The following is a 21,576-nucleotide window of genomic DNA, read 5'->3' on the forward strand; positions in this document are numbered from 1 at the left end:
CAGCTCCATAAATATTTTTATACTTCGAAGATCCATGCAGTAGAATAACTAGAAAGCACATTATTTTTTATTGCGTTTACAAGCATTTATATCGATGAATATATCATCAGATTCAGGCTCGTCAGGTAGATCTGTGTTCTCAAGCTTTTCCTTCTTATACTTCAGCTCAGTCGCCTTTTGAAGAAGCTCCGTTATCACATCGCAGATTTCGTTCTTCTCCTCTTCAGATTCCCTTCTCTCTTGCTCAGCCCTGTATATCCCTATTGCTTTGTCATAATACTCTCTTCCTCTTTCAAAGTCCTCCAGAAACTCGTAGCAGTTTGCAAGAGACTGGTACACATCTGCATACTTAAAACAGTCTTTCTCGTATATCTTGTCCATCACCGCAACACACTCAACAAATTCGTGCAGACCACTCCGGAACTCGTTGTTCAACAAACAGATCTCCCCCAACAGAAACCTTGTTCTTGCCAGCATCGAGTAATCCTTCAATATGCTAAATGCATTCTTACATATCTCCAGCAGGTTCCATGCGATCTCTAGATCATCCTCCGCCACCTTTCTCTCCTCCAGGTTTAATCCTTTCTTTCCGCTAATCTTGGATATCTCCTCGATAAAAAACATGTTGGAACTCTTGACAAGAGCATCCGCATACTCAATATACAGATAGGGAATCCTTTCGTCGTCGGGATTCATATCCTTGAGAATTTCGCTGTATATCTCGATCCCGTGCTCAAATTCCCCTTGGACTATGCATGCTCTGGCCTCAGAAAGCATTGGAAAGGCTTCGACAAGATCTTCCATTCAAGGGAGAAAAAATTTCTTTATATCAATGGGCATTGCTCTGGAAGTATCCCTTGGGATCAAAGCTGTGGAAGTCGCAATAGTATCTCCATCCAGGAGTAACAACATGACCTTCCTCAACCTTTGCTATCGAGAGGTATCCTTGTCTTTTTACCTGCCCCAGAAACTCGGTAAAGTCATCTTCACTCTCAAAAACCCCCGTTCTCTGTATGAAAAACCATAGTCTAGGTACCTCAATTGACTTTCGCTCTAAAATCACAAAGGTGAGCACCAGTATCAATCTTCTGCTCTCCTCCGACAAAATCTCCGTGGTTTCATTCGAAGGCTCTAACCTTCTGATGAAGTATTTTTCAGCCGTAATGGGGTCCGAAGTGCCTTCTCTGCCAACTCCAACCAGCTCAAGCCCTAGCTTCTGCAGATATCCCCTAGAAAACTCTACGAGCGCCCCTATCTCCTTCACTCCGACCTTAAGCTGTGCCCTAACATTTTGCTTTCTTGTCGGTACCGACTTTCGATGGTTATCCATTAGTATCCTAACAAATTCCCCGGCCAAGGCTTCATTCTCACTCATAGAAAGGGCTGTGCGGTTATTTTCCTTGGCATTTTTACCCACAGCAAATGCCTTCTAGCTTTGTGAGTCTAACTCCGCTCATAAGAACAGACACAGGGATATACTGCCACCTACTAGAGATAGACAATGTAAGGATCCTGGTGAATTGCGGGGCGCCTTATACAATGGACATGTCCATATACACATCTGTTTTGCCCCAGATACTTTCCTGTGATGCCATTCTTCTAACGAGCTTTGGTGTCAACTATGTAGGGGCTTTGCCATACATCCTTCAGAACAACTATTACAATAAGATATTTTCCTCTGTACCTATCAAAGTCCTTGGAAAGATATGCTTAGATGAGCATCTGAAGGGAATGGGGATGGAAGTAGAGGGATATACGGCGTGCTTCGAAAGGATATCGGAAATAAAGTATTCGCAACCAACAGTCATCGGCAATGTCGAGATATGCACATATAATTCTGGGAATTCTATTGGAGGATGCATATACAAGATAAGCAAGGGTGCCGAGAGAATCGTCATTGGGCTGAACATGAATCATCGAAAGGAAAACCATCTTGATGGGATTGGGTTTTCTGGGATAGGCGATTGCAGTCTGTGTGTGGTCAATGGAAACCACGTTCTGGCAGAAAACATCTCTGTTGCGAAGAGAGACAATATGTTTAGAGAGATTGTCGGAAGTGTTCTTAGCTCGGGAGGCAAGGTAATTCTCCCAGTCAAGTATTCTAGGTTCCTGGAGATTGCTCTAATTCTTAACAGCATGATGGCACAAAGAAATGAGAGGATTGTGTGCCTATCGTACTTTGGGCAGAGGTTTGTCGAAAGGGCAAGGTCGATGATTGAATGGGCTGGAGAGAAAGTTTCTTCCATGTTTTCTGAGGAGAAGGTCAATCCATTTGAGTTTGAGAAGATTGAGTTTGTGGGGCATTATCAGGATGTCTCTGAGTTTGATGTGGTGGTTGTTATTGACGAGTATGTCTACGGGGGGATTCTCACAACTGTGCTCCACCAGCTGAACGACGAGAACAATATGGTTCTGCTTATTGATCCTAGGATGGACGAGGTTATTAGGAAGGAATCTAGAACGATGAAGTGGTATAGCTTCAGGCTAGTGGAAAGAATAGACGAAAAAAGGGGGACAAATGGAGAAGATTCTGTAGAAGATGTTGAAGATGATGTGTCTGATGTGGAAGGGATTGAGACTGATTGGTCTGAGATAAGGCATGAGGTGTGGTGTGAGAATGGTGACGAGGTCTTCCCATCTATGTCGAGAAGAAGGGCATATGACGACTACGGAGAGTACATGGATAGGTCATTATTTGTCAGCGAGATTCTTCCTGTGGAGGAGGTGTCTGAGGAAGAGATGGAGAAAGAAACAATAGCGGAAGAGAGAGAGCTTGAAGGAGAGGGAATTGCGCTAAAGTACAGAATCGAGAAAATGGATCTGATGGGGATTTCCGATCTGAATTCCTGTAAAATGATAGTTGAAACCTTATCGCCAAGGAAACTTGTGTGCGTTGGGGAGGACAGAGACACGGAGCGCTTCCTCTACCATACTTTCAAGTACATGCCATGCTTTGAGGATGTGTATGTGTGCAGAAACAAGATAGTTTTATCTTCTGATGTTTCTATGGGAATAGTAAAGTTAGATAAAGGCTTTGATGAGCTGGATTATCAGGTGATAGCAAATGACTCTGTAGGGAGCTTTAGAGGGGTCAGAGATGGAGACACGGTAAGATGCATTGGAAGTGGGCCCAGGATGGTGATAGGGCATGCAGACATCAATGAATTGAGAAGGATGATTATTGAAAGGAACATGAGGGTGGAGCAGGAGGAGAATGGGCTTCTAGTGGAGGACAGCGTATGGATCAGGATTAATCCTGACGGATTGACTATAGATGGAAAGGATACAGGTGTGTTTTATGCCGTACGAGATGTTGTGTACAGAAATTCGGCCCTTATATGAAGAGGTCGCTTGACATTAAATCCTGCGAATTTTAGTGATTTGCTTCTGTTGGCCCTGAATGTATCTTGAGCTTCTGAATCCTTCAAGCAAGAACAAGTATGAGAAGTATGACAAGACCGACACTATAGTGATCGATAATGGGAGTTATGAGTGTAAGGCCGGATATTCTGGAGGAGCACCCCAAATGGTTTTCAAAAACGTCTTATATCGTCATAAGGCTGTATCGTCAATAGAAAACTTCCAAGGTGCTTCGGCTAAGACTATGTTTGACGGCGATGTTGTGACCAACTTTGAGGTCTTAGAATATGTCATTGATGAGATTCTGGAATATCTGAAGCCCGAGAAGTTAAAGAACCTAATATTCACCGAAAAGATATTCAGTCCGACACATACAGAGCTTGTGAAGTTCTTGTTTGATGTCTATGGGTTTGAGAAGATACAAGTTGGAGTGGATAGCTACTACTCGTATCTATGGAACTTAGACCGGGAAGACTGCATGATTATAGACATATCCCACTCTGCAACAACATGCCTTGTCATTCAGTCAGAGCAGATTGTGGATGTTTACAAAATCAACTTTGGAGGAAAGGCAGGGGGAGAATATCTCTCTGCAGTAATGTTTAATAAGTTTTTTGACAGTAAAAAGAACTACAGAGGGCTGATTCCATATCTGAGATGTTCTCCGGATTATAGTAAGGAATCTGTTGAGATACTTGAAGAACTGAAGGCAGGGAACTATTCGAGAAACTACTTTCTAGACGAGGAACTTGAAGCACTTAAAGAGAAGCCTGTGGATAAGAAGCATAAAGTACATGCTGCACCGTCAGCCTCTGGTTCTATGCCTGAGATCGATATGAGGCTTCTCAACACTGCGGATTCTGACCTGGATGCAGAAGGGATTAAAGAGAAGAAGAAGCAAAAGATTCTATACCACTCAACTCTTCACAGGCTTAAGACCAGAATTGACAAGTGCCTAGAGAGGCTATCCTCTCACATCCTGTGCATGGAAGATGAGAAGGAAAAGCTGGTGGATCTTGAAGGGTTTATAAGCAAGAAGAAGGCAGAGCTTGAGGTGCTTAAAAGAGAACTAGAGATAAGAAGTAAACTGAGAAGGGATGCAAAGAATAGAAAGACATATGAATTCCAGGTAAGGTTCAAGGAAGGCGAGCTGACTTCTGACGAGAGGATACTTGCAGAAAAGATCAGGGATGCAGAAGACCTAGACAAAGAAAATAAGATCTTGGAATCTTTGAAAGGCCTTGTTACTCAGATAAAGGAATTGGATCCATATTTCGAACCATACACAGCAGACACGGTCGATCTTCTTAACGGGCATTTCATTGGAAGAATGAATGTGAATGTGGACCTCCTGAAAATCCCCGAAATACTCTTCTCTCCTTCCATCATAGGCCTTGACCAAATGGGGCTGACGGAGATAATGGATGATGTTAGCAAAAAGTATAGGGTGAAGAAAGTGCTTCTAACAGGAGGGTTTTCGCAGATAAAGGGAATTGATGTGCGAATAAAGGACGAAATGACGAGCATGTCATTTGTAGGAGAGGTCGAGGTCATAAGAGCCTCGGACCCCATAGGTGATCCGTTCAAGGGAGCAAGGTTTTCTGATGCCTTTCCCATATACACTTTAGAGGATTACAATCGTCTGGGCCCTGACTATTTGAATGGAGCGGCATCCAATGAGGGCCTACAAGAATAAAGTAAACTTCTCAAAATACCTGAAGATAATTTTATTGATTTCTGCCTCAAATGTGCTCTTTATTGTTTCGAGCCTTGACGCAAAGCTGTTATCCACAATGGTGCTGTAATCCTTTGAGCATAGAAGAACCCCGCCCACACCTTCAGGCACCATTTCTCTGATCTCAACATTCTTGCATTCCTTTTCCACTACCTTCTTATCCTTCTTATTGCAATACACAATGAATTCCTCCTCACTTATCTTCTCGGCACATTGGGCTATCAACAAGGGGCTAAGAGGCTCCTTGGAACATATCTCTAGGACTTCTTTGTAGATCTCATTCAAGATTTTAACCCTTTCCCCAAGATATTTCTGCTTGTATGTGTTTGCCAAGGAGTTCTCGGCCATCACTCTTTTCTTCTCAATCTCCTTTTGCTTCATCACAAATCCATTTTCTATACGGGAGGTTTCCTCCTTGATTATCCTGGCCTTCTCTGCATTATATTCCTGAGTTGCCTTTATCTTCATTTCCTTAATCTTTTCGTCTGCCTCATGATTTATAAAGGCCATCATTCTTTCTATGTCCTTGCTTGGCACCCTATCCATCTTCCTTTATCTTCAAGGGTATTGTTGTCATTACATTTCAGGGCCTCAATTTGTTCATATTTTCTAGCAACCACCCTAAACCTTGTGGGCCAGGGCCATTAGAAAGAGAGCTCATTAGCTGTAAAACATTTATTAGGCTGCCTTAGACGCTCTTGACAATTTGGACAACGTCACTGTCATTCAGAATGTGCTCTTTCCCAACCTTTTGTGGATTGTGTTTGACGGAGGTTCCCCAAACCAATGCATGCTTGAACTTTGCAAGAATCCCTCTGTGTATTGCATTGCAAAAGTCAGATACGCTTCTTCTACTGCTCCTGAGGATCACAGGCTCCTCATAGTCAATGGGTTTTCCCTTCGGCTTCGGATATATCCTTACAAGATCGAGATAGTCCCACATCTTGGACAGTAGCGAATCAAAATTCCATCCTAAATGTGCACACACAGGAACAGAGTGCGGGATCTTGTAGAGGAGGTCCAGCTCCTCCACACTGATCGAGTCAATCTTATTCAGCACATATATGCATGGAACATACTTTCTGTTTCCCTCGATTACATCAATAAGGTCATCAATCGTACACGGCCCACTCGTTATGACTTCTGCATTCGATATCCTAAATTCCCCAAGCACAGCCTTCACAGTGGAAAGGTCCAGGCTATCTCCGATAAGCGTCACCCCTCCCTTGTCCTTTTTAGTCACTTTAATCTTCGGAGGCTGCTTGTTGAGCCTGATCCCAACCCCCTCAAGCTCTCTTTCAATCACAGCCTTGTGCGAAACAGGTTTGAGGACGTCAAGGCAAACTATGATGAGTGAGCACGTTCTTGCAACAGCCAAGACCTGCTTTCCTCTACCCTTTCCATCCTTTGCCCCCTCAATTATTCCCGGAAGATCCAGAATCTGAATTTTTGCTCCGTTATAGCTTAGTACGCCAGGAACTGTCGTCAGGGTGGTGAATTCATATGCAGCAACGGCGCTGAACGTACCTGTAAGCTTGGACATGAGGGTACTTTTCCCGACGCTCGGGAATCCCACAAACCCTACTCTTGCTATCCCCGTTTTTGCAACGTCGAATCCTCCCTCTCCAGACGAACCGGACTTCGGAGCCGACATCAGCTCCCTTCTGAGCTTGGCCAGCTTGGCCTTCAGGATTCCAAGATGATTGCTTGTTGCCTTGTTTTTCTGTGTCCTTGCCATTTCGTTTTCTATTTCTTTAATCTTTTCCATCACATTCATTAAGGGCCATGGGCTTTCTGCATATATCGGGAGATTTATTACTGCCTACTTGATCCTTCCAATGAGGGTAGTTGCCGAGTACGACATAAAGCTGTCGACGGAAACCGAGCCCGCGTCTCTGTATAGACTCCCAAGCACTGAAAGAAACCTCCGAATCGGTGCAGTGCGTTATAAGCCCCAGTTCAAATACTTGGAGATGGAAATGAAGCTTCCAAGGATGAGACAGAAGGCCCAGAAGATGGAGGGCAAAAAGCCTAATGTCATTACTTATGAGAGCTATGGGCTAAGGCTATCGAACACTCAGTGGTACGGGAAGGTAAACCATTCCAAGAAGATAGTTATTTTGAGGCAGATTGAGTGTGTGTATTTATTTAGCCCGAAGTTCGGAAGCCTCGAGGGAGAGAAGGGCGACAGAGAGATTGAAGGGTACCAATTCAGGAGGGCGGAAACACGCGAAGAAAAGGAGCATAGAAGAAAGAACATCAACTTTCAGATCAAGAAGATGAATCTTGAAGGCTTTAGCACAATGGAGTACAAAAGAAGAGAAATGTCGGAGGATTTCGATGATGCACCAAGGATCCCTGTGGCCGAGGACGAGACGAGGAATATTGCTCAAATAAGAAACTCGATAGTCAACGCAAAGGTCGTCAATTTTTCTGAGCTTACACTACTTTATAGAGACCAGAATGCAATCAAGGCTGCCTTGTCCAGATACACGATCTTTGTCCAAGGAAGATATGTTCTTTCAAACACGTTCTATGAAAGAGATTTGCATATGATCCGAGACAAGGTGCTAGAGCTATTCAGGGAAAAGGAGAGGGTTCTGTGCAAAGATGTATATGCATTGGTGGGGGATGAAGAGTTTCTTATTGAGGAGATCTGCAAAAAGGATGGGAAGTACTTCCAGCTGAAGGGCTTCAACGAGCACACAAACAGATGCGGCAATGAAGACATGGGGCGAGAAATAGCTTTTCTGGTTGAAAAGCACCAACCCTGTTCGATAGAGACCATCCACAAGGAGATGCTAGTAGATCCAAGTGTCATAAAGAGGAACCTGCCTGGAGATGTGGCGGTTTTAGCCAATGGGATGCTTGCCACTTGCAAAGGAGATGAAAGAAGAAAGAAGATAGTGGAGATGCTTGTCACTAAGAAGAGTTGGAAAAAGGCAGAAGTACTAAAAGTTGCACAGAACGAGCCCGGGAGGATTGAGGACTTTTTTGAGATGCTCTGCGAGTATTGTGAATTGAAAGGAAATGTGTGGACCATTAAAGAATGATGTATCTGACTCTGTGTGTTGGCTGGAAGGATGTTGAAGATAAAAATTTCATCCCTGCCTGAAGATTGAAATGAAGTTTTCTTGGGCTAATAAACTGAATGAAAGGATCCAAAGGCTTTACGACACCATGCTTGTTCTGATGCCGCTTGAGAGGGTTGGAGATAATCCGTTTGACTATTTTGAGGACGAGGTTGGATGTATAATTGAATCTGTGGATGGAGTGCTCAAAAGTATTATGGACCGGAAGGCGGAGATGCAGAATGAGATCGATGGGGTGGTGGAGTCGATGGGCAGGGATTGCCTTAGCATTGGAGTGGAGGCTCCCCGTATACCCAAGCTCCTCAATATGTGTGTATTGAGGGAATATGTGAAGAACGAAGCCAGAAGGATAGCGTTGATGAAAAGGGCAGTTGCAGGAAGGATGGCGGCCATTAGAGAAGAGATTGAAAAGATAAAGGAAGACATCTTTGATGTTGAGATGAGGGGGATTGACTGTGTGGGATTGAAGGCTGTGAACGGAGAGGATGATGTTTCTTTAACGAGTTTAAAGGAGCTTGAAACGCATCGGGACTTTCTGAGGAGCGAGCAGGAAAGGATGGAGGGGAATAGAGATGGATTGTATGGGGAGCTTTGTGTGTTTTTATCGCAGCTATCGAGGAGCGATCCTGACGTGGAGATTGGGCAGAAGATTTTTATTCTTGAAAAATTGCATAAGAAATACAAGGAGGAGATTGAGAAGAGGGATTCGGAGTTCAGGAGGCTCGAGATAGAGATAAGAAGAAGGGAGGGATATCTCGGAATGCCCTGCAGGGAGATTGAGATGGACCTTAGCGATGGAAACTTAGAGATGATGCGAAGCTACGAGAGCTATCTTCGAGGGGAACAGGAGAGATTACTGGATGAGATATATGAAAAGAAGAGAAGCTTGCTCAAAGGCCTGGTGGATGTTTTTGGAGAAGACATGAAAGACTTCACGAAGACTGAGGAGGGGATTCAAGAAATGGCTGAGATGATTTCAAAGCTTGAATCCAAGAAAGACCTGTTTCTTTCGATAAGATCGCTGGCGGAGAAAAGAGAAGAGCTTATAAGTAAGATGAATGAGTTTGAAAAGATAGCGTCTGATCCAAAAAGACTGTTCAGGTCATCTCTGCAGCTCTTAAGTGAAGAGAAGTTCAGAAACAGCGCATATCCGAATCTAATAAGAATTGAGGAGGCGATATTTAAGCTCCTGGATGAGTATGAAGACAGATTTGGGAAGCTGATCAAAAACGGAATGGATTTCAGGAGGTCCCTGAGGGAAGAAATAGAGAGTAGGGTTGTGAACAAAACAGTGTTTATAGGCCGGTTTGATTCGCCTTCAAGGAAGAGGAGGTGACATTATCTGGAGCCTTTTTGATCGCTCTACGCATATGCCAGACTTTCAAGAATAAGACCATATTGATGAGTATAGGTGAAGAACATATGACTCTACTTTGAGGCGGGTGCAAAAGATGGACAGGAGTACATAAGTGGATATGCTAGCAATGGGATTTCTTAGGGTATCCCACTGTGCATATATTGGAACCGTAATCTTGAGATCGAGTATGCTTGGCTTGTGAGGAATTTCCTCTAAGAGGGATACAATGTCATTATACTTTCCTGTCTTGTAGAGTATCATGAAGCCAGGAATCGGATCTTCCCCTAGAATGCATCTCCCTACCTCTTTTGAGATTGAGTCCATAAAGTTTTCTATGGACAGAGAGGCATTGTCTGGGTTCCATTCCTTTACTTCAAAAAGGCCATCCGGATTTTCAAACAGAAGACGCCTTGAGGAATGAAGAATTTTCTTCATGACTTCTAGAGTCTTTTTTTCTATCCCAGGAACTTCCCCTTCTTCTTTTTGAGGTTGTACGATGTGATGCTCCTTAGATTCAAAATTTCTTATGGTTGCACTCAGGTATTTTTCATCGTCCAAAAGGATTTTGAAGATTTCGTTGACTGCAGAAAAGTAAACTTCTCCAGTTACGGGCTTGTCTCCGCCAGAGACTACGTTTCCAAGCTTGCTCTCCTGAAAGATAATGTCAGCCATCTGTCTATTCATTTTTCCTATCTCATACATCTCGGATCTTACTTCTGGAAAATAAACAGTATCCATATTGCATAGGCAGATATAGGAGAACGGGTTTTTAGCTAACCTATTGCGTTGCTTTCCATTTATCTCTGATAGGTGGAGTGAAAGATATTGGGATTCCTCATAAAAATTGAGAATAGCAAATAAGCTGAAAGGGAAAGCAGAAAAAAATCCATTATAAATGTTAAGTTCTCTGGCTGCTTGAATAAGGCCTAATGCTTCTAAGGTTTATCCATATTTCTTCTTCTGCATTTCCAAAAGTTTGTGATCGAAGATTTGATGTGCAAGGTGCTTGGTATAAATAACTTGTTGATGCCCAAGTTTCCTTAAACATACATGTCACTATTTGAATTGAATGTGAATGATAAAGACATACCCTTTATGGATAAGGGCAAGCTTCTCAAGCCACTTGTAGCTGTGTTGTTTGTGATAGGTATAGCCAATGCCATACTCTTGATGGTCCAGAAGAGTTCGGTGAAGACTCTGAACAAGGATAGATCTTCGCCGGCATACAACAACTGCGCAATCTATTACAAAAGAAAGAACTTCCCGAGGTCATTAGCCTTCGGACTTGAATCATTGAGGTACTGCAAAAGTGATAATGCCCTGGAAAAAATATGTGCTGCGTACCTTAGAATGGGAATGCTAAAGGAGTATATGGAAGTGTACGAGAAGATAGAAGATAAAAGCCGTTGCCAGGAGATCAAAGCTTTGCTGCATAGAATGAAACTGAGCACCCAGACAGTCGGGAAGTATCTGGAAAAGCGCATTACAATGAAGAGGCTGCATGACTTATCCAAAGAAATATCTGAGGGAAAGGTAATACCTGAAGATGTATTGAAGGGCATTCTTGATCAAGGGGAAAATCTTTTGTTAGGATGTGAAAATGTCGTATATGTTGAAAGCAAGGGGGAGGTCATAGTTTTTGGTGATACACATGGGCAATACTTTGATATTGCTGGGGTTTTGAATGAGATATTTGATAAAGAAAGAACATTTATATTCAATGGGGACTATGTGGACAGAGGAACACACTCTGTAGAGAATTTTGCGCTCCTACTCTCTCTCAAGATTCTGTTTCCAGAGAGGGTTCATCTCACAAGAGGAAACCACGAGCTTATGAATATAAACGAACGTTATGGGTTTTTCCATGAGGTAAGAAGGAAGTATCCACATAGCAGTGATTCTGTGTATAGGAAGTTCCAGGCGGTGTTTAGGGCATTGCCTATTTCAATAATCGTCAACGAGAAGGTCTTTGTGACGCATGGCGGGCTACCGGAGACTCCAGTAAATATAGATGAACTGCAAAAGTTATATAGGATGACCGACGAACATAAAAACGAGTTACTTAGCGGGCTTTTGTGGTCTGATCCCGAAGAGATGACGGGTGTAAAGAAAAGTAAGAGGGGGGCTGGGGTGATTTTTGGAAAGGATGTAACAAGCCGGTTTCTAGAGGAAAATGGACTAGATCTTCTGGTAAGAAGCCACGAAGCCGCCAAGGATGGGTACAAAGTGAACCACGAAGGAAGGACTGTGACTGTGTTTTCTGCACCTGATTATGAAGGCACCAAGAGCTTTGGATCGTATCTGGTTCTGTACCCCTCGAAGGATGGTGGAGAAGACGTTATCAATGTGTCCCATCTTACAAAATATAAAGTAGAAAGATTTGGAAAGTCTGGGAACTCCGTAGTGCTAAAACTTTCATGTGATTAAAATATTTTGTTCCGGAACATACTTCACACACAAGTGGATAAATACAACCAGTAGCCTGGACGGTATAAGAGCCCCGACTCCTCGATGATCCGAAACATGTTTTGTGTTAGAAAATGTATTTAATTTGGAGAAACAGATGATTGGGAGGATGAGGAATGAGTACGACCTATTAGACGAGAGGATCGGCAGATTTTGGCATCAAGCCTTCAAAGCTGCAGTGGAGGAGAGGATATTTTTGAAGGACCTCAATCTTCCTCTTGCACGTATAAAGCGGCTGATGAAAATCGAAGAGGGCGTCAGGATGGTTGCTTCTGAGGTTCCTGTCTTGTTTTCGATGATAACAGAAAAGTTTATTGAAGAGCTCACTCTTCGTGCATGGATAAATACAGAGGAAAACAAGAGAAGAATATTGCAGAAGTCAGATCTGACTGCAGCGGTGAAGACATCAGAGATGTTTGACTTTCTGGTTTACATTGTGCCAAGAAACGATCTCTTACATCCATTCAATCATCTGGTACCCAATAAGATACACCATGGAGGAGAGGAGTTTGCGCCCAGGATAGAAGACGGATATGCAAAGCACCATCTTAGCGAAAGGCAAATGATGGAAAACATGGTTGAGAAAATGGGAACGTCGCATTGCCAGGGCTTTTACTCCCAGGACCATCGAGTTGGGGGCGAAGTTCCTGAAGCCATCAGCAATCCTCATGTAGATGATTATAGAAGGGGATTTGACATTTCCTTCAATAGAGATATGCCCACGGACATGGCGCCTGGGTCCTTCAGATGACCTTTCGCTAGAAAGTTTGTAGTAAACTGTTACAGTTATTCTTGAAGGAAAGTAGAGCTCTACCACTATAAACCTTTAATTTCTTTCGGGGCCATGCGTGCATTTATCAATAGCCTTGATTATCTCGGGAACAAGGATCTTTCTTGTAAGACTCTTACTTGCAGAGTAGTACTCCAATCCCTTATAGTCGATATTCTTCATTTCCTTCTCAGCAACTATCTGCTTCAAAAAGGGAAAGTTCGCAAAGATTATGTTCCTGGTGCCCTTGGCTTTAGTTGCTACAAAGAAGAAATCCAGCCCCATGGCCTTTCTGAAGTTCTCTATCTCCATCATCAAGGCAATGCCTGTTTTCTCCTCAGGAAGCCCACTGATGCTCTTCCCCTCTCTGTCTACCCAGGCCTCAAATGGATACTTCACAGTGGATCCTCCGAAAGTGAAGCTCTTGTAATGGAAGGTTTTGAAGTCTTTCTGGAGTATGAGGTCTGTCTCCTGCTCGTGGTCGTTCTTCCTGGCCTTCTTCAGGGCCCTTATCACCTCTTTAAGCTCCTTCTTCTTTATGTTTGCCATCTCCTTCAGCCTTCTGTATTCAACTATATCAAACACACTCGTGCGTTTTTTTAGGAACCCAGTATCTATGAGAATTGGAATAAGCAGGAGCCTGGCAAAGGCTGAGCAGAGGGCCTCTTTCACTTTGTCCCCCTGGAGACTTGGAGATGATGTGTGATGATGGTTTTTCCTTGACAGATCCTCTCCAAGGTATTTTGAAACCAATGTGGTTGCAGACCCTACATCAAGATCGACGTATATTCTTTTTGCAGGAAAGATGTTTTTCTCAACCATATGATGGTCTATTATCAACTCGACCTTGCAGTCTTCAAGCTCTTCAACAGGCTGGTTGTGATCCGTAAGGAGGAGCTTTATTTTCTTTCCACACACGGGATATTCCTTTCCACCAGAATCAAAGTATGCTCCTATCTTTCTTGCCTTCGAGGAAAAGTGCAGTGTTGGCTTGGATAGGAATATTAGGTCGTTTACATCTATTCCAAACTCTCTGCATACCCACGTAATCTCTCCCTTCGATAGAAAAACCTCCTTCCTCATGTTAACAACATGGATGGCATCCTCTGCATATGCAACCACCAGAGAGCTTATGAAAGAGTCGAGGTCGCATGCCTCGTTACCCATTGCAATCAAAACCTCTTTGTGGCGAATTTTCTCCTTGTTCGCCTCAAAGAATAGCTTCAGCTTTTCCTTCAGTAGGTCCATTTGTTACCCTCGCTTTAGGATCTTAAAAATAAAACCTGAAACAAGCAGCCTCCTTCGAAGACCTTAGATACAATGATGAGCATATAGTATCCTTACTCCTTAATTCCCAAATTCTCCTTTACAGACTGAGAGACTCCTTTATCTCCTTATAACAATAAAGCACCAGGAGGCTGAAGACACATGTCAGCTCTAGTTGATGAAGAAAAGAGAAGAATGCTGATAGCACAGATAGAGAGAACGGCAGAGGAGATCAGAAAAGGGCAAAAGAACGTATTTTGCATAGGCCGTGACCATACCCACCTTTTTGGTTTGAGGACCCCTGGCGTGTACCCGAAGTTTTCAAGCGGCTCAAGGATGGGGCTCGTATCCATCTGGTTCCTGGTTGTAATTTTCCTGGTGTCCTCCACACTCCTTCTGATCTTCATGAAGGAATGCGGTGTTGTTTAATGAAGATGGTTATGAAAAATTTACCATCCCCAAGCACATGGGTACGGTTACAAAGAAAAGCAAGGAAAAGAGACATGCAGAGATGGAAAAGGTCAAGAAGTATGCAGATAAATACCCTCTCGTTGCAGTGGTTGAAAACCCAAGCATACCCAATGTTATACTTAAGAAGATTAGAGAGGACTTTGAGGGGATATCCAAGATCCTGTTTGTAAGAAAAAAGATGGCAAGTGCTCTGTACAACATGCCTTCGATGCCGAAGGACTCCTTTTTCCTGATGTTTGGAAACGAAGAGGCCATTGAAAAAGCAAAGTCTTATGAGTATGAGGACTTTCTTGAGGAGAACGACGTTTGTCCTTCACGTGCCGTTATAGAAAAGCAAGTGGTAAAGAGCAAGGAGATGATTGAGATCCTGCCTGTATCCATGAAGGACGAGAAGATGCAGCTAACAGAGGACTATGTCGTTTGCGAAGCAGGCGAAACTGTTGATGAGAAGAAGGCAAGGATCTTGAGGTTCTTTGGAAAGAGGCTGAAAAAGAAAAACTTGATTGTGTTTGATGTTGCACCGACTTCAACTCTCCTGAAGACTGAGAAAGATTAAAAGGTTTATTGCACTCCATCTTCGAAAAAGGATCTTTCTATCTCAAACTCGACTTCCTTTCTTGAAGGGATCTTCTCAAGGAAGTTTTGTCCTTTAACCTTGAAGTCATTTGCATAGAGAGAATTAAGCGGCTTTCCTTTATAAGACTGTAAAAAGGCCCTGACAAGGCTTTGAGCTCTTCTTGTCTGAGATTTCAGTACATCCTCTCTTAGGTTTATGCATGACGACTGATCTATTCCTAATGTCTCACTGAAGGCCTTTGGCCCGTTCTCTTGCTTTATGCATATAGTGAGAGACGATATGATCGAGGAATGTGCATTCTCAAGCGCCCCTGAATTGTATGATACCATGAAGAGATAGACGGCCCTGTGTGTGTCAAAGGGCCCGGAATGGGTATTGAACGTCTCAGACACCTTTTTAACAACTGTTGGCTCATCTATTTGAAGGATCTCAATCAGTTCGTTGACGTACGGACAGAACTTCTGCTCTCCAGAAAGGCCCGATGCATTTGCAATAACATGTACCAACGATTTCACACATGCAACAAGATCTCCTGGATCCTCTGAGACCCTCCATTCGTTGACAAGCCTGGTGATTTCTTTCTGAATAAAAGGGCTCTGATTCTCCAGATAACACAGAAGGTCTCTGTTGAAGCAAGAAACGTCTGCAGCTGGGTAGGAATCTATATCAGAATAAATCTTTCGGAGTATTTCTTCTGGAATATCTCCCAGCATTCTGAGAATGGCAAAGCATCTATCAAAGGGAGCTCTCTCCAAAAAGGTTCTGTAATAAGTGCCTGAAAACCGACGGAACTTCTCGGGCTGCTTCTTTAAATAGAAGAAAAACCTTATGATTTCGTCATGTGTCCATTTCTCCGTGAACTCTTCCCCCCGTCCGAGTCTTGTGAAGCATTCGACAATGACCTCATTTGCATACGTCTTGTCAGAAACATTGCATCTGCTTAGTATGTGTTCAAGTTGGGGGGCTGATAGAGGAAACATCTCAAGGATCCTAATAACTAGCCTACAGGACTCTTTTTCATTGAGGTCGAAGTATTGGATGTGATCCACGGCAGAGGGATCCTTCTTATAAATTGCTAACGAACAGCGCAGAATAGGGTCTCTGAACGTTAAGTCGCTTGGAATTCCTGATGAAGAAGACCCAAAAAGCTTCTTCAGGAAGTAGAGGGCAAGCTTTCTTCCAATGCAATCTCCATTGACACTGATGAAGTTAATGACAGTACCTGGATAGTTTCTGCAGATGACATTGAACAATCCAAACACCTCCCCCTCTATCTCTGTCCTTTGTCTTTCATCAATACTAAGGTAGATCGAAACCACCTCCGTCTGCACCTCTCCAACTATCTCCTCCATTCCTCCCCGGCTGAAGAGCTTTGTCCAAAACTCAATGGATGCAGAAAAGGTAATCAAGTCCTTCCGAAGCCCCTTGAAGACATACTCATACATTTTCTTAACATTCCTCACCTGTGGAGTCTTATCCTTCAAATTGTTAAAGCACATAATCATCCCATACGAGATGTCCATCCGGGATGCAAGATCAATAACACTCTCTATGTCGAGCATGTCCATTCCGTCATTTAGAAACTCAATGGTTTTGTCGGGAAACTCACTGCCTCTTCTTAGCACTATACTGCAATCAAAGGTTCGTGGCATCATCTTGAGAGATTCTGTCAGTATTGGGATAATATACTCCGCCATAGAGTCATCAAACAAAGGCATGTATGCATGGGACATGACGGCGCACCCTCTCTTTAGCTCATCCTTTCTCTCCTCATTGATTTCCTGACTGTAGTTGCACAGATAGAGAAAGTTCTCAAGGATCTTGTATCCCACTTCTTTTCTGTGCGAGAGAAGGTCGATGATAATGGAAAAAAACTGAGGAAAGCTGGAGGGCCACTCATAGATCCCAAGTAAAGCAAACACCTGCGCTGCCTTGTCGGTGTTGGTGGCCTGGACCACACCCGACATAAAGCTCATCTCCTCCTCAGGAGTAATCCCTGCCATCTTCTTGCCTCTGATTCTCTCCTCGACAATCTTCAAAGCATAGAACTTGATCTCCGGAATCGCAGAATTCATGAGATCCTTTGCAGGCGTAAGATCCGGAGAGCCTATACACATCTGAACTTCCTTCTCTATCTCAGACATTGCAGACGGATCATCTCTCAGCCTAACAAACAGGTCTTCTAGCCTCATTTTTTGAAGAGGGCGATCGAAATAGTAAATTTTATTGTGTCCGAAGGCTGTCACATTCTTGAAGAGGTAATCCCTGCTTGTTATTCCCGGATCATCCGTAATTGGAAGGCACCCAATGTCAAATGGGCTTCTTAATCAGAATGTTTGCACCCACACACCTAGTGTGTAAATCTATTGGTCCACTTGCTCAAAGCAGTTTTAAGTGCTCTGGAGCATCTTGTGAATGAACAGCGATGTTTTGTACGAGGTCATCAAGTACCTAGACTTTCCAGTAAGAAGTAGGAGGATACAGCAGGCACACCTAAGTACAGGCAACTCCAGAAGAATGATGAGACTAAACAAAGATCTTGTCGAAAAAAAGCTGTCTGATCGCCCGCAGATCGTCGACCTCAAGACATCCAACATATACAGGGAACATGGAATAAACTTTCGCAAGATACACAAGAAACTATCAGATGTTTTCCTTCGAAGGGGCACCCCTCCATTTCCAAACGTGTCAGCCACCCTTGCAGGAACAGTAAAGATAATGGACTTCAAGCTAAGAAGGATAATGCTTGCGTCAAGAATAAGCAGCAGAAAACAGATGCACAAAGCATATTAAAAGCTTTTATATAAGCTAGGGCCTGTCACCCCTTGAAAATGTTTCCAAAAATCCCAAATAGAATCAACACTACTATTATCCCTGCAATAAGGAAATATTTGAAGTTCTTCCAGAACAGCTTCTTCTTAGCTTCTTCAGTAGCAGCCTTGTGCTCCTCAGTCGTCTTTTCTAGCGTGAACGTTTCGGATTTCAAATTTGTCTCAAGGTCTCCAAGATCCCTTTGTGTCTTTAGCTGCTCCTTAAGAACGCCCTGGAGATCTTTCACCTCCTTCTCTATCTTCTCTGTAACCTCGTCTCCCATGGTAAATAATCCTTTGTTTCATATATTTCTCCTTAAATCCCCATATGCCCTAAACGTAAATAAACATCTCTAAGCCCTAGAGGCTATCTGTCTTCTTGTTCAGCACCGCAGTCAACCGTCACGCCTGCATTCCTCTAAAGCTTATCAAAAATACTCTCAATTGCTTGGTAGTTCAACTTTCCAGAAATTTTCTTGTCCAAGCTCCTAAATGCTTCAACAATAGACCCAAACTCCTCGTTCCTCCTTCTCCTTTTCCCCTTCTTGACACTGCTCTTTGCCCTCTTCTCTCGCTCCCTCATAAACTCTCCATACATTTCCTCCCAGACAATTTCCCTTCTCTTGCTCTCTTCGGGCGAAAGAATGTTCCTCTCAATCTCTTCAGAGTCAGAAAGAGCTTCGCTGTCAACACTGCTCTGTGGGGTGGAATACGGGATCATCTCGCTGCTCCCAGACTCGCATTCCTGCTTCTTCGCCATCTCCATCCTCTTCACCTTGACAGATGGCGGATCCTCCTCCTTTTCTATCCATGTCGCATTAAACTCCTCAATGCTAAGATTCGCACTCTCGGTGTCTCCTATCTCCTTCAGCCTTTTGTTTATAGTACTCACAGAAACATGGACTATCTTCGCTATCTCATATATACTCCTCTCCTCCCCAACTATTCTCGAGGCAATCAGAAGAGCTGCCCCACACAGGTTGTTTGGCCTTCTCCCAACAACAATCCAATCCCTCTTCATCCTGCTTATCAACCTTAGCGAAAGCCCCAGCACCTCACTACTCTCAAATCTTAGCCGAGAAACAAAGCGAGGCATATACAGAGACGGATCAATCAAGGGAATCTCAATCCCAAGCATACTTGTTATCTTCAGAAAACTCTTCCCTATCTTAAACACATCAATGTGCAGTGCATTCGAAAAATCCATCAGCATATGGGGCGTCTTTTCCTGTCTGCAGACAATGTAAATGCAGGCACTCAGAGTATACAAAATCGACTTCCCCTTGCTAAGATTGTACTGAAGGAGAAGCTTATACCATCGGAAGGAGCACTCGACATGGTCAATCCCAAGCCCAAGCGATGCACATATCCCGCTAATGGTGTTCTTGATGTAGTAGCTCGAATCAACAAACCCAGTTCCAACATTCCTGGAATCAATGCCGACAATCTGCCCATTCAGAGTGGCCTTGGGGCCCTCGGTATTAAAGTTCAGCGATGCGACTATTGCATTCTCCTCCTGCACCATCCCACATGTTGTACAATACACAGCTCCCTGTGCCGTGTCTTCTGCAAAGTCGCTAGAAGAACAGTTAGAACATACACCCATGGGGTAATGTGCGAAGATTCAGAAATCCTGCCCAATAACACTTAATTAAGAAGTACATTTATTACAAACATAAACCCATTATTCATATCCCTTGAAAACATACCGGCTATTCCAGCCGCCAAAGTCCTTCACAAGTGTCCTAGGCTCCTGCAGAAACTCCACTTCCTTCTGTTTCCGGTCCAGAATCTCATTGAACTCGGCATCCCCGATCCTCACACCCTTCCGGGGCTCTCCCCCAATAAGATCAACAGACTCAAACCTATATTCCCTCACCTCCCTCCTGCTCGCTTCCAACAAGCTCGACCTAACAAACTCTTTGGTAAACTCGTCAAACTTTACGTCGTCTTCCACAACCTCCTTTTCAATCTCATTTATCTCCCTCAGGCTGCTTCCATTCCTCATCACCATCCTTAGCTGTGCATTCTTCGGAAGAACCCTAAGGATATGAAGGATGGACTCCTCACTCCCCACATTATATCTATCGCTCAAGTAATTCTTCACAGTAACCTGGTACCTCAAGAAAGATAAAAGCTCAGGAACTTGATACTCGCACTCTCCATATATCTCTTCAATAAGAATCCTGCACATTTGATCGGAAACAACGCCCATTCCATGTCTTCTTTTCATTCTACATCCGAGCTGCTCGATGTAGTATCTCAGAATGTCTGTCAGGACATTCAACGCCTGGTCTGCAGTCTTGTCAAATCCACTCTGCGACAGCACCTCCACAACCGCAAGCTTCAATATCTTGCTACTCATGTTTGATTTCATCAAAAATCTCAAGGAGTAATTTTTTCATTCTCCAAATCATGTCTTTGCTTAACACATCAGTCAACCCAAAAGCTCTGTCACGGTAATCAAACTTTATTCTACTTTGCTCCTCATTCCGTTTCTAGATTCTTCTTCATGTCCTCAAGCTCTTTCATCAACACTTCAAGCTGCGACTCAAACCTCTTCTGAAGAATAGGATTCAGCGCATTTTCCATCTGCTTCCTCTTCTCTTCAATACTCTTCTCCAACCTTTCGAGCTCTTTGTTTCTTGGCTTCTCCTCCTTCTTCTCCTCAGCCTCAGGGGGATGCGCGCAAACCTCCTCCTGCTGAACCTCGCTGTAATCCGCCAATTTGTTCTCAATCTCCGCTGCCAGCATGTCTAGATCGTCAGAGCCTTCCTTTTCCTCCTTCGTAATCACCTCAACAGACATCGCCCTCATGTCTTTCTCCAATAACTCATTGACCCTCCTCTCAATCTCTTCGACATACTCGATCTTGCTATTCTTCTTTCTGAATCTCCTTGCTTTCACATATTTTAGTGGAGGGCACAGACCGCTCAGCTCGTGCATCTCCCTCTCTCTATCAAAGTCGAAGCCATCGTGTGGATACACAACCACAAGCGTGGATATATCTGCAACCTTGTAGTGCTGCCTGCTATCCATGGTCTTCTGAGACTCAACTATGCATGGAAGCCTTACAATTATCCCCGGGTATCTCTTGCCATTGTGTGTCAGTGCAACAGACTTGTCGCTGCATACATCCAATGTTGAGCTCTTGAGGTCGACAATATGCTTTATTGCTTCGTGCAATCTAAGGATGAATTGCCGCTCCATATCCAGGGCTTCGGTTTCAAAGCATCGAAAGAAGCTGGTGTACTCAGGCCCCAATGAGGTCTTACATGAGGAACGGGTTGAGAATCGGGTTTGCAAAAGAGGCCTCCACAGACCGCATTGAAGCAATTTCTCTGGAAATAGCTAAGAAGCTTGAGTTACTATCAAATATCTGTGACAACAAAAGTATATCTGAGTTTCCCGTTGGCCTAATCAAGGAGGTGGTTGGCCTGTGCAACGACCTGAGGGATCTCACTCCTCACTACGACATGCCTGCCGAGTATGTCAACTACGTGGGAGAGAACGGAGATGTTCTAGGATATTTCGAAAGATCCGAGGACAGTGTCAAAGGCGAGGAGACCCGGATTATCAACAAGAGAAAGACATTTGATGCCTTTAGAAGCATGGTGGAGAAGATGGAGGAGATATAGGAAGGACTTGTACTGTCTTGTAAAGGTTGGAATGA

General features: G+C 43.6%; 21 protein-coding genes across 21 annotated transcripts; 10 read left to right on the forward strand and 11 right to left on the reverse strand.

Moving 5' to 3' along the window:
• Positions 1 to 60: 60 nt before the first annotated feature.
• EHEL_050410 (uncharacterized protein) lies at positions 61 to 804 on the reverse strand (the record flags this gene model as incomplete). Its single annotated transcript, XM_003887184.1, has 1 exon — positions 61 to 804. The coding sequence occupies one exon, from the start codon at positions 802 to 804 to the stop codon at positions 61 to 63; it is 744 nt and encodes a 247-aa protein (XP_003887233.1).
• Positions 805 to 829: 25 nt separating this feature from the next.
• Positions 830 to 1,375, reverse strand: EHEL_050420 (uncharacterized protein; the record flags this gene model as incomplete). The annotated part of the gene is made up of 1 exon (XM_003887185.1): positions 830 to 1,375. One exon carries the CDS (start codon positions 1,373 to 1,375, stop codon positions 830 to 832), a length of 546 nt encoding a protein of 181 aa, XP_003887234.1.
• A 47-nt stretch (positions 1,376 to 1,422) lies between these two features.
• On the forward strand, positions 1,423 to 3,342 carry EHEL_050430 (beta-CASP domain-containing protein; the record flags this gene model as incomplete). Its single annotated transcript, XM_003887186.1, has 1 exon — positions 1,423 to 3,342. One exon carries the CDS (start codon positions 1,423 to 1,425, stop codon positions 3,340 to 3,342), a length of 1,920 nt encoding a protein of 639 aa, XP_003887235.1.
• A 58-nt stretch (positions 3,343 to 3,400) lies between these two features.
• On the forward strand, positions 3,401 to 5,056 carry EHEL_050440 (uncharacterized protein; the record flags this gene model as incomplete). The annotated part of the gene is made up of 1 exon (XM_003887187.1): positions 3,401 to 5,056. The coding sequence occupies one exon, from the start codon at positions 3,401 to 3,403 to the stop codon at positions 5,054 to 5,056; it is 1,656 nt and encodes a 551-aa protein (XP_003887236.1).
• EHEL_050450 (vacuolar ATP synthase subunit E-like protein) lies at positions 5,045 to 5,641 on the reverse strand (the record flags this gene model as incomplete). The annotated part of the gene is made up of 1 exon (XM_003887188.1): positions 5,045 to 5,641. The coding sequence occupies one exon, from the start codon at positions 5,639 to 5,641 to the stop codon at positions 5,045 to 5,047; it is 597 nt and encodes a 198-aa protein (XP_003887237.1).
• Positions 5,642 to 5,783: 142 nt separating this feature from the next.
• Positions 5,784 to 6,872, reverse strand: EHEL_050460 (putative GTPase; the record flags this gene model as incomplete). The annotated part of the gene is made up of 1 exon (XM_003887189.1): positions 5,784 to 6,872. The coding sequence occupies one exon, from the start codon at positions 6,870 to 6,872 to the stop codon at positions 5,784 to 5,786; it is 1,089 nt and encodes a 362-aa protein (XP_003887238.1).
• Positions 6,873 to 6,933: 61 nt separating this feature from the next.
• EHEL_050470 (uncharacterized protein) lies at positions 6,934 to 8,148 on the forward strand (the record flags this gene model as incomplete). The annotated part of the gene is made up of 1 exon (XM_003887190.1): positions 6,934 to 8,148. One exon carries the CDS (start codon positions 6,934 to 6,936, stop codon positions 8,146 to 8,148), a length of 1,215 nt encoding a protein of 404 aa, XP_003887239.1.
• A 70-nt stretch (positions 8,149 to 8,218) lies between these two features.
• Positions 8,219 to 9,523, forward strand: EHEL_050480 (uncharacterized protein; the record flags this gene model as incomplete). The annotated part of the gene is made up of 1 exon (XM_003887191.1): positions 8,219 to 9,523. One exon carries the CDS (start codon positions 8,219 to 8,221, stop codon positions 9,521 to 9,523), a length of 1,305 nt encoding a protein of 434 aa, XP_003887240.1.
• A 45-nt stretch (positions 9,524 to 9,568) lies between these two features.
• Positions 9,569 to 10,246, reverse strand: EHEL_050490 (uncharacterized protein; the record flags this gene model as incomplete). The annotated part of the gene is made up of 1 exon (XM_003887192.2): positions 9,569 to 10,246. The coding sequence occupies one exon, from the start codon at positions 10,244 to 10,246 to the stop codon at positions 9,569 to 9,571; it is 678 nt and encodes a 225-aa protein (XP_003887241.2).
• Positions 10,247 to 10,594: 348 nt separating this feature from the next.
• Positions 10,595 to 11,971, forward strand: EHEL_050500 (calcineurin-like phosphoesterase domain-containing protein; the record flags this gene model as incomplete). Its single annotated transcript, XM_003887193.1, has 1 exon — positions 10,595 to 11,971. One exon carries the CDS (start codon positions 10,595 to 10,597, stop codon positions 11,969 to 11,971), a length of 1,377 nt encoding a protein of 458 aa, XP_003887242.1.
• A 136-nt stretch (positions 11,972 to 12,107) lies between these two features.
• On the forward strand, positions 12,108 to 12,761 carry EHEL_050510 (CCAAT-binding factor subunit C; the record flags this gene model as incomplete). Its single annotated transcript, XM_003887194.1, has 1 exon — positions 12,108 to 12,761. The coding sequence occupies one exon, from the start codon at positions 12,108 to 12,110 to the stop codon at positions 12,759 to 12,761; it is 654 nt and encodes a 217-aa protein (XP_003887243.1).
• Positions 12,762 to 12,836: 75 nt separating this feature from the next.
• Positions 12,837 to 14,027, reverse strand: EHEL_050520 (putative phosphoesterase; the record flags this gene model as incomplete). Its single annotated transcript, XM_003887195.1, has 1 exon — positions 12,837 to 14,027. The coding sequence occupies one exon, from the start codon at positions 14,025 to 14,027 to the stop codon at positions 12,837 to 12,839; it is 1,191 nt and encodes a 396-aa protein (XP_003887244.1).
• Positions 14,028 to 14,207: 180 nt separating this feature from the next.
• EHEL_050525 (uncharacterized protein) lies at positions 14,208 to 14,474 on the forward strand (the record flags this gene model as incomplete). Its single annotated transcript, XM_059743503.1, has 1 exon — positions 14,208 to 14,474. The coding sequence occupies one exon, from the start codon at positions 14,208 to 14,210 to the stop codon at positions 14,472 to 14,474; it is 267 nt and encodes an 88-aa protein (XP_059599486.1).
• A 37-nt stretch (positions 14,475 to 14,511) lies between these two features.
• Positions 14,512 to 15,072, forward strand: EHEL_050530 (ribosomal protein L10-like protein; the record flags this gene model as incomplete). Its single annotated transcript, XM_003887196.1, has 1 exon — positions 14,512 to 15,072. The coding sequence occupies one exon, from the start codon at positions 14,512 to 14,514 to the stop codon at positions 15,070 to 15,072; it is 561 nt and encodes a 186-aa protein (XP_003887245.1).
• Positions 15,073 to 15,077: 5 nt separating this feature from the next.
• Positions 15,078 to 17,285, reverse strand: EHEL_050540 (uncharacterized protein; the record flags this gene model as incomplete). The annotated part of the gene is made up of 1 exon (XM_003887197.1): positions 15,078 to 17,285. One exon carries the CDS (start codon positions 17,283 to 17,285, stop codon positions 15,078 to 15,080), a length of 2,208 nt encoding a protein of 735 aa, XP_003887246.1.
• Positions 17,286 to 17,508: 223 nt separating this feature from the next.
• EHEL_050550 (uncharacterized protein) lies at positions 17,509 to 17,886 on the forward strand (the record flags this gene model as incomplete). Its single annotated transcript, XM_003887198.1, has 1 exon — positions 17,509 to 17,886. One exon carries the CDS (start codon positions 17,509 to 17,511, stop codon positions 17,884 to 17,886), a length of 378 nt encoding a protein of 125 aa, XP_003887247.1.
• A 25-nt stretch (positions 17,887 to 17,911) lies between these two features.
• On the reverse strand, positions 17,912 to 18,187 carry EHEL_050560 (uncharacterized protein; the record flags this gene model as incomplete). The annotated part of the gene is made up of 1 exon (XM_003887199.1): positions 17,912 to 18,187. The coding sequence occupies one exon, from the start codon at positions 18,185 to 18,187 to the stop codon at positions 17,912 to 17,914; it is 276 nt and encodes a 91-aa protein (XP_003887248.1).
• A 134-nt stretch (positions 18,188 to 18,321) lies between these two features.
• EHEL_050570 (putative transcription initiation factor TFIIIB) lies at positions 18,322 to 19,509 on the reverse strand (the record flags this gene model as incomplete). The annotated part of the gene is made up of 1 exon (XM_003887200.1): positions 18,322 to 19,509. One exon carries the CDS (start codon positions 19,507 to 19,509, stop codon positions 18,322 to 18,324), a length of 1,188 nt encoding a protein of 395 aa, XP_003887249.1.
• Positions 19,510 to 19,587: 78 nt separating this feature from the next.
• EHEL_050580 (uncharacterized protein) lies at positions 19,588 to 20,280 on the reverse strand (the record flags this gene model as incomplete). The annotated part of the gene is made up of 1 exon (XM_003887201.1): positions 19,588 to 20,280. The coding sequence occupies one exon, from the start codon at positions 20,278 to 20,280 to the stop codon at positions 19,588 to 19,590; it is 693 nt and encodes a 230-aa protein (XP_003887250.1).
• A 110-nt stretch (positions 20,281 to 20,390) lies between these two features.
• Positions 20,391 to 21,113, reverse strand: EHEL_050590 (uncharacterized protein; the record flags this gene model as incomplete). The annotated part of the gene is made up of 1 exon (XM_003887202.1): positions 20,391 to 21,113. The coding sequence occupies one exon, from the start codon at positions 21,111 to 21,113 to the stop codon at positions 20,391 to 20,393; it is 723 nt and encodes a 240-aa protein (XP_003887251.1).
• Positions 21,114 to 21,166: 53 nt separating this feature from the next.
• On the forward strand, positions 21,167 to 21,541 carry EHEL_050600 (uncharacterized protein; the record flags this gene model as incomplete). The annotated part of the gene is made up of 1 exon (XM_003887203.1): positions 21,167 to 21,541. One exon carries the CDS (start codon positions 21,167 to 21,169, stop codon positions 21,539 to 21,541), a length of 375 nt encoding a protein of 124 aa, XP_003887252.1.
• Between the last annotated feature and the right edge of the window lie 35 nt (positions 21,542 to 21,576).

The sequence above is a fragment of the Encephalitozoon hellem genome, chromosome V (assembly GCF_000277815.2).
Source record: "Encephalitozoon hellem ATCC 50504 chromosome V, complete sequence".
NCBI classification, from domain to species: domain Eukaryota; kingdom Fungi; phylum Microsporidia; family Unikaryonidae; genus Encephalitozoon; species Encephalitozoon hellem.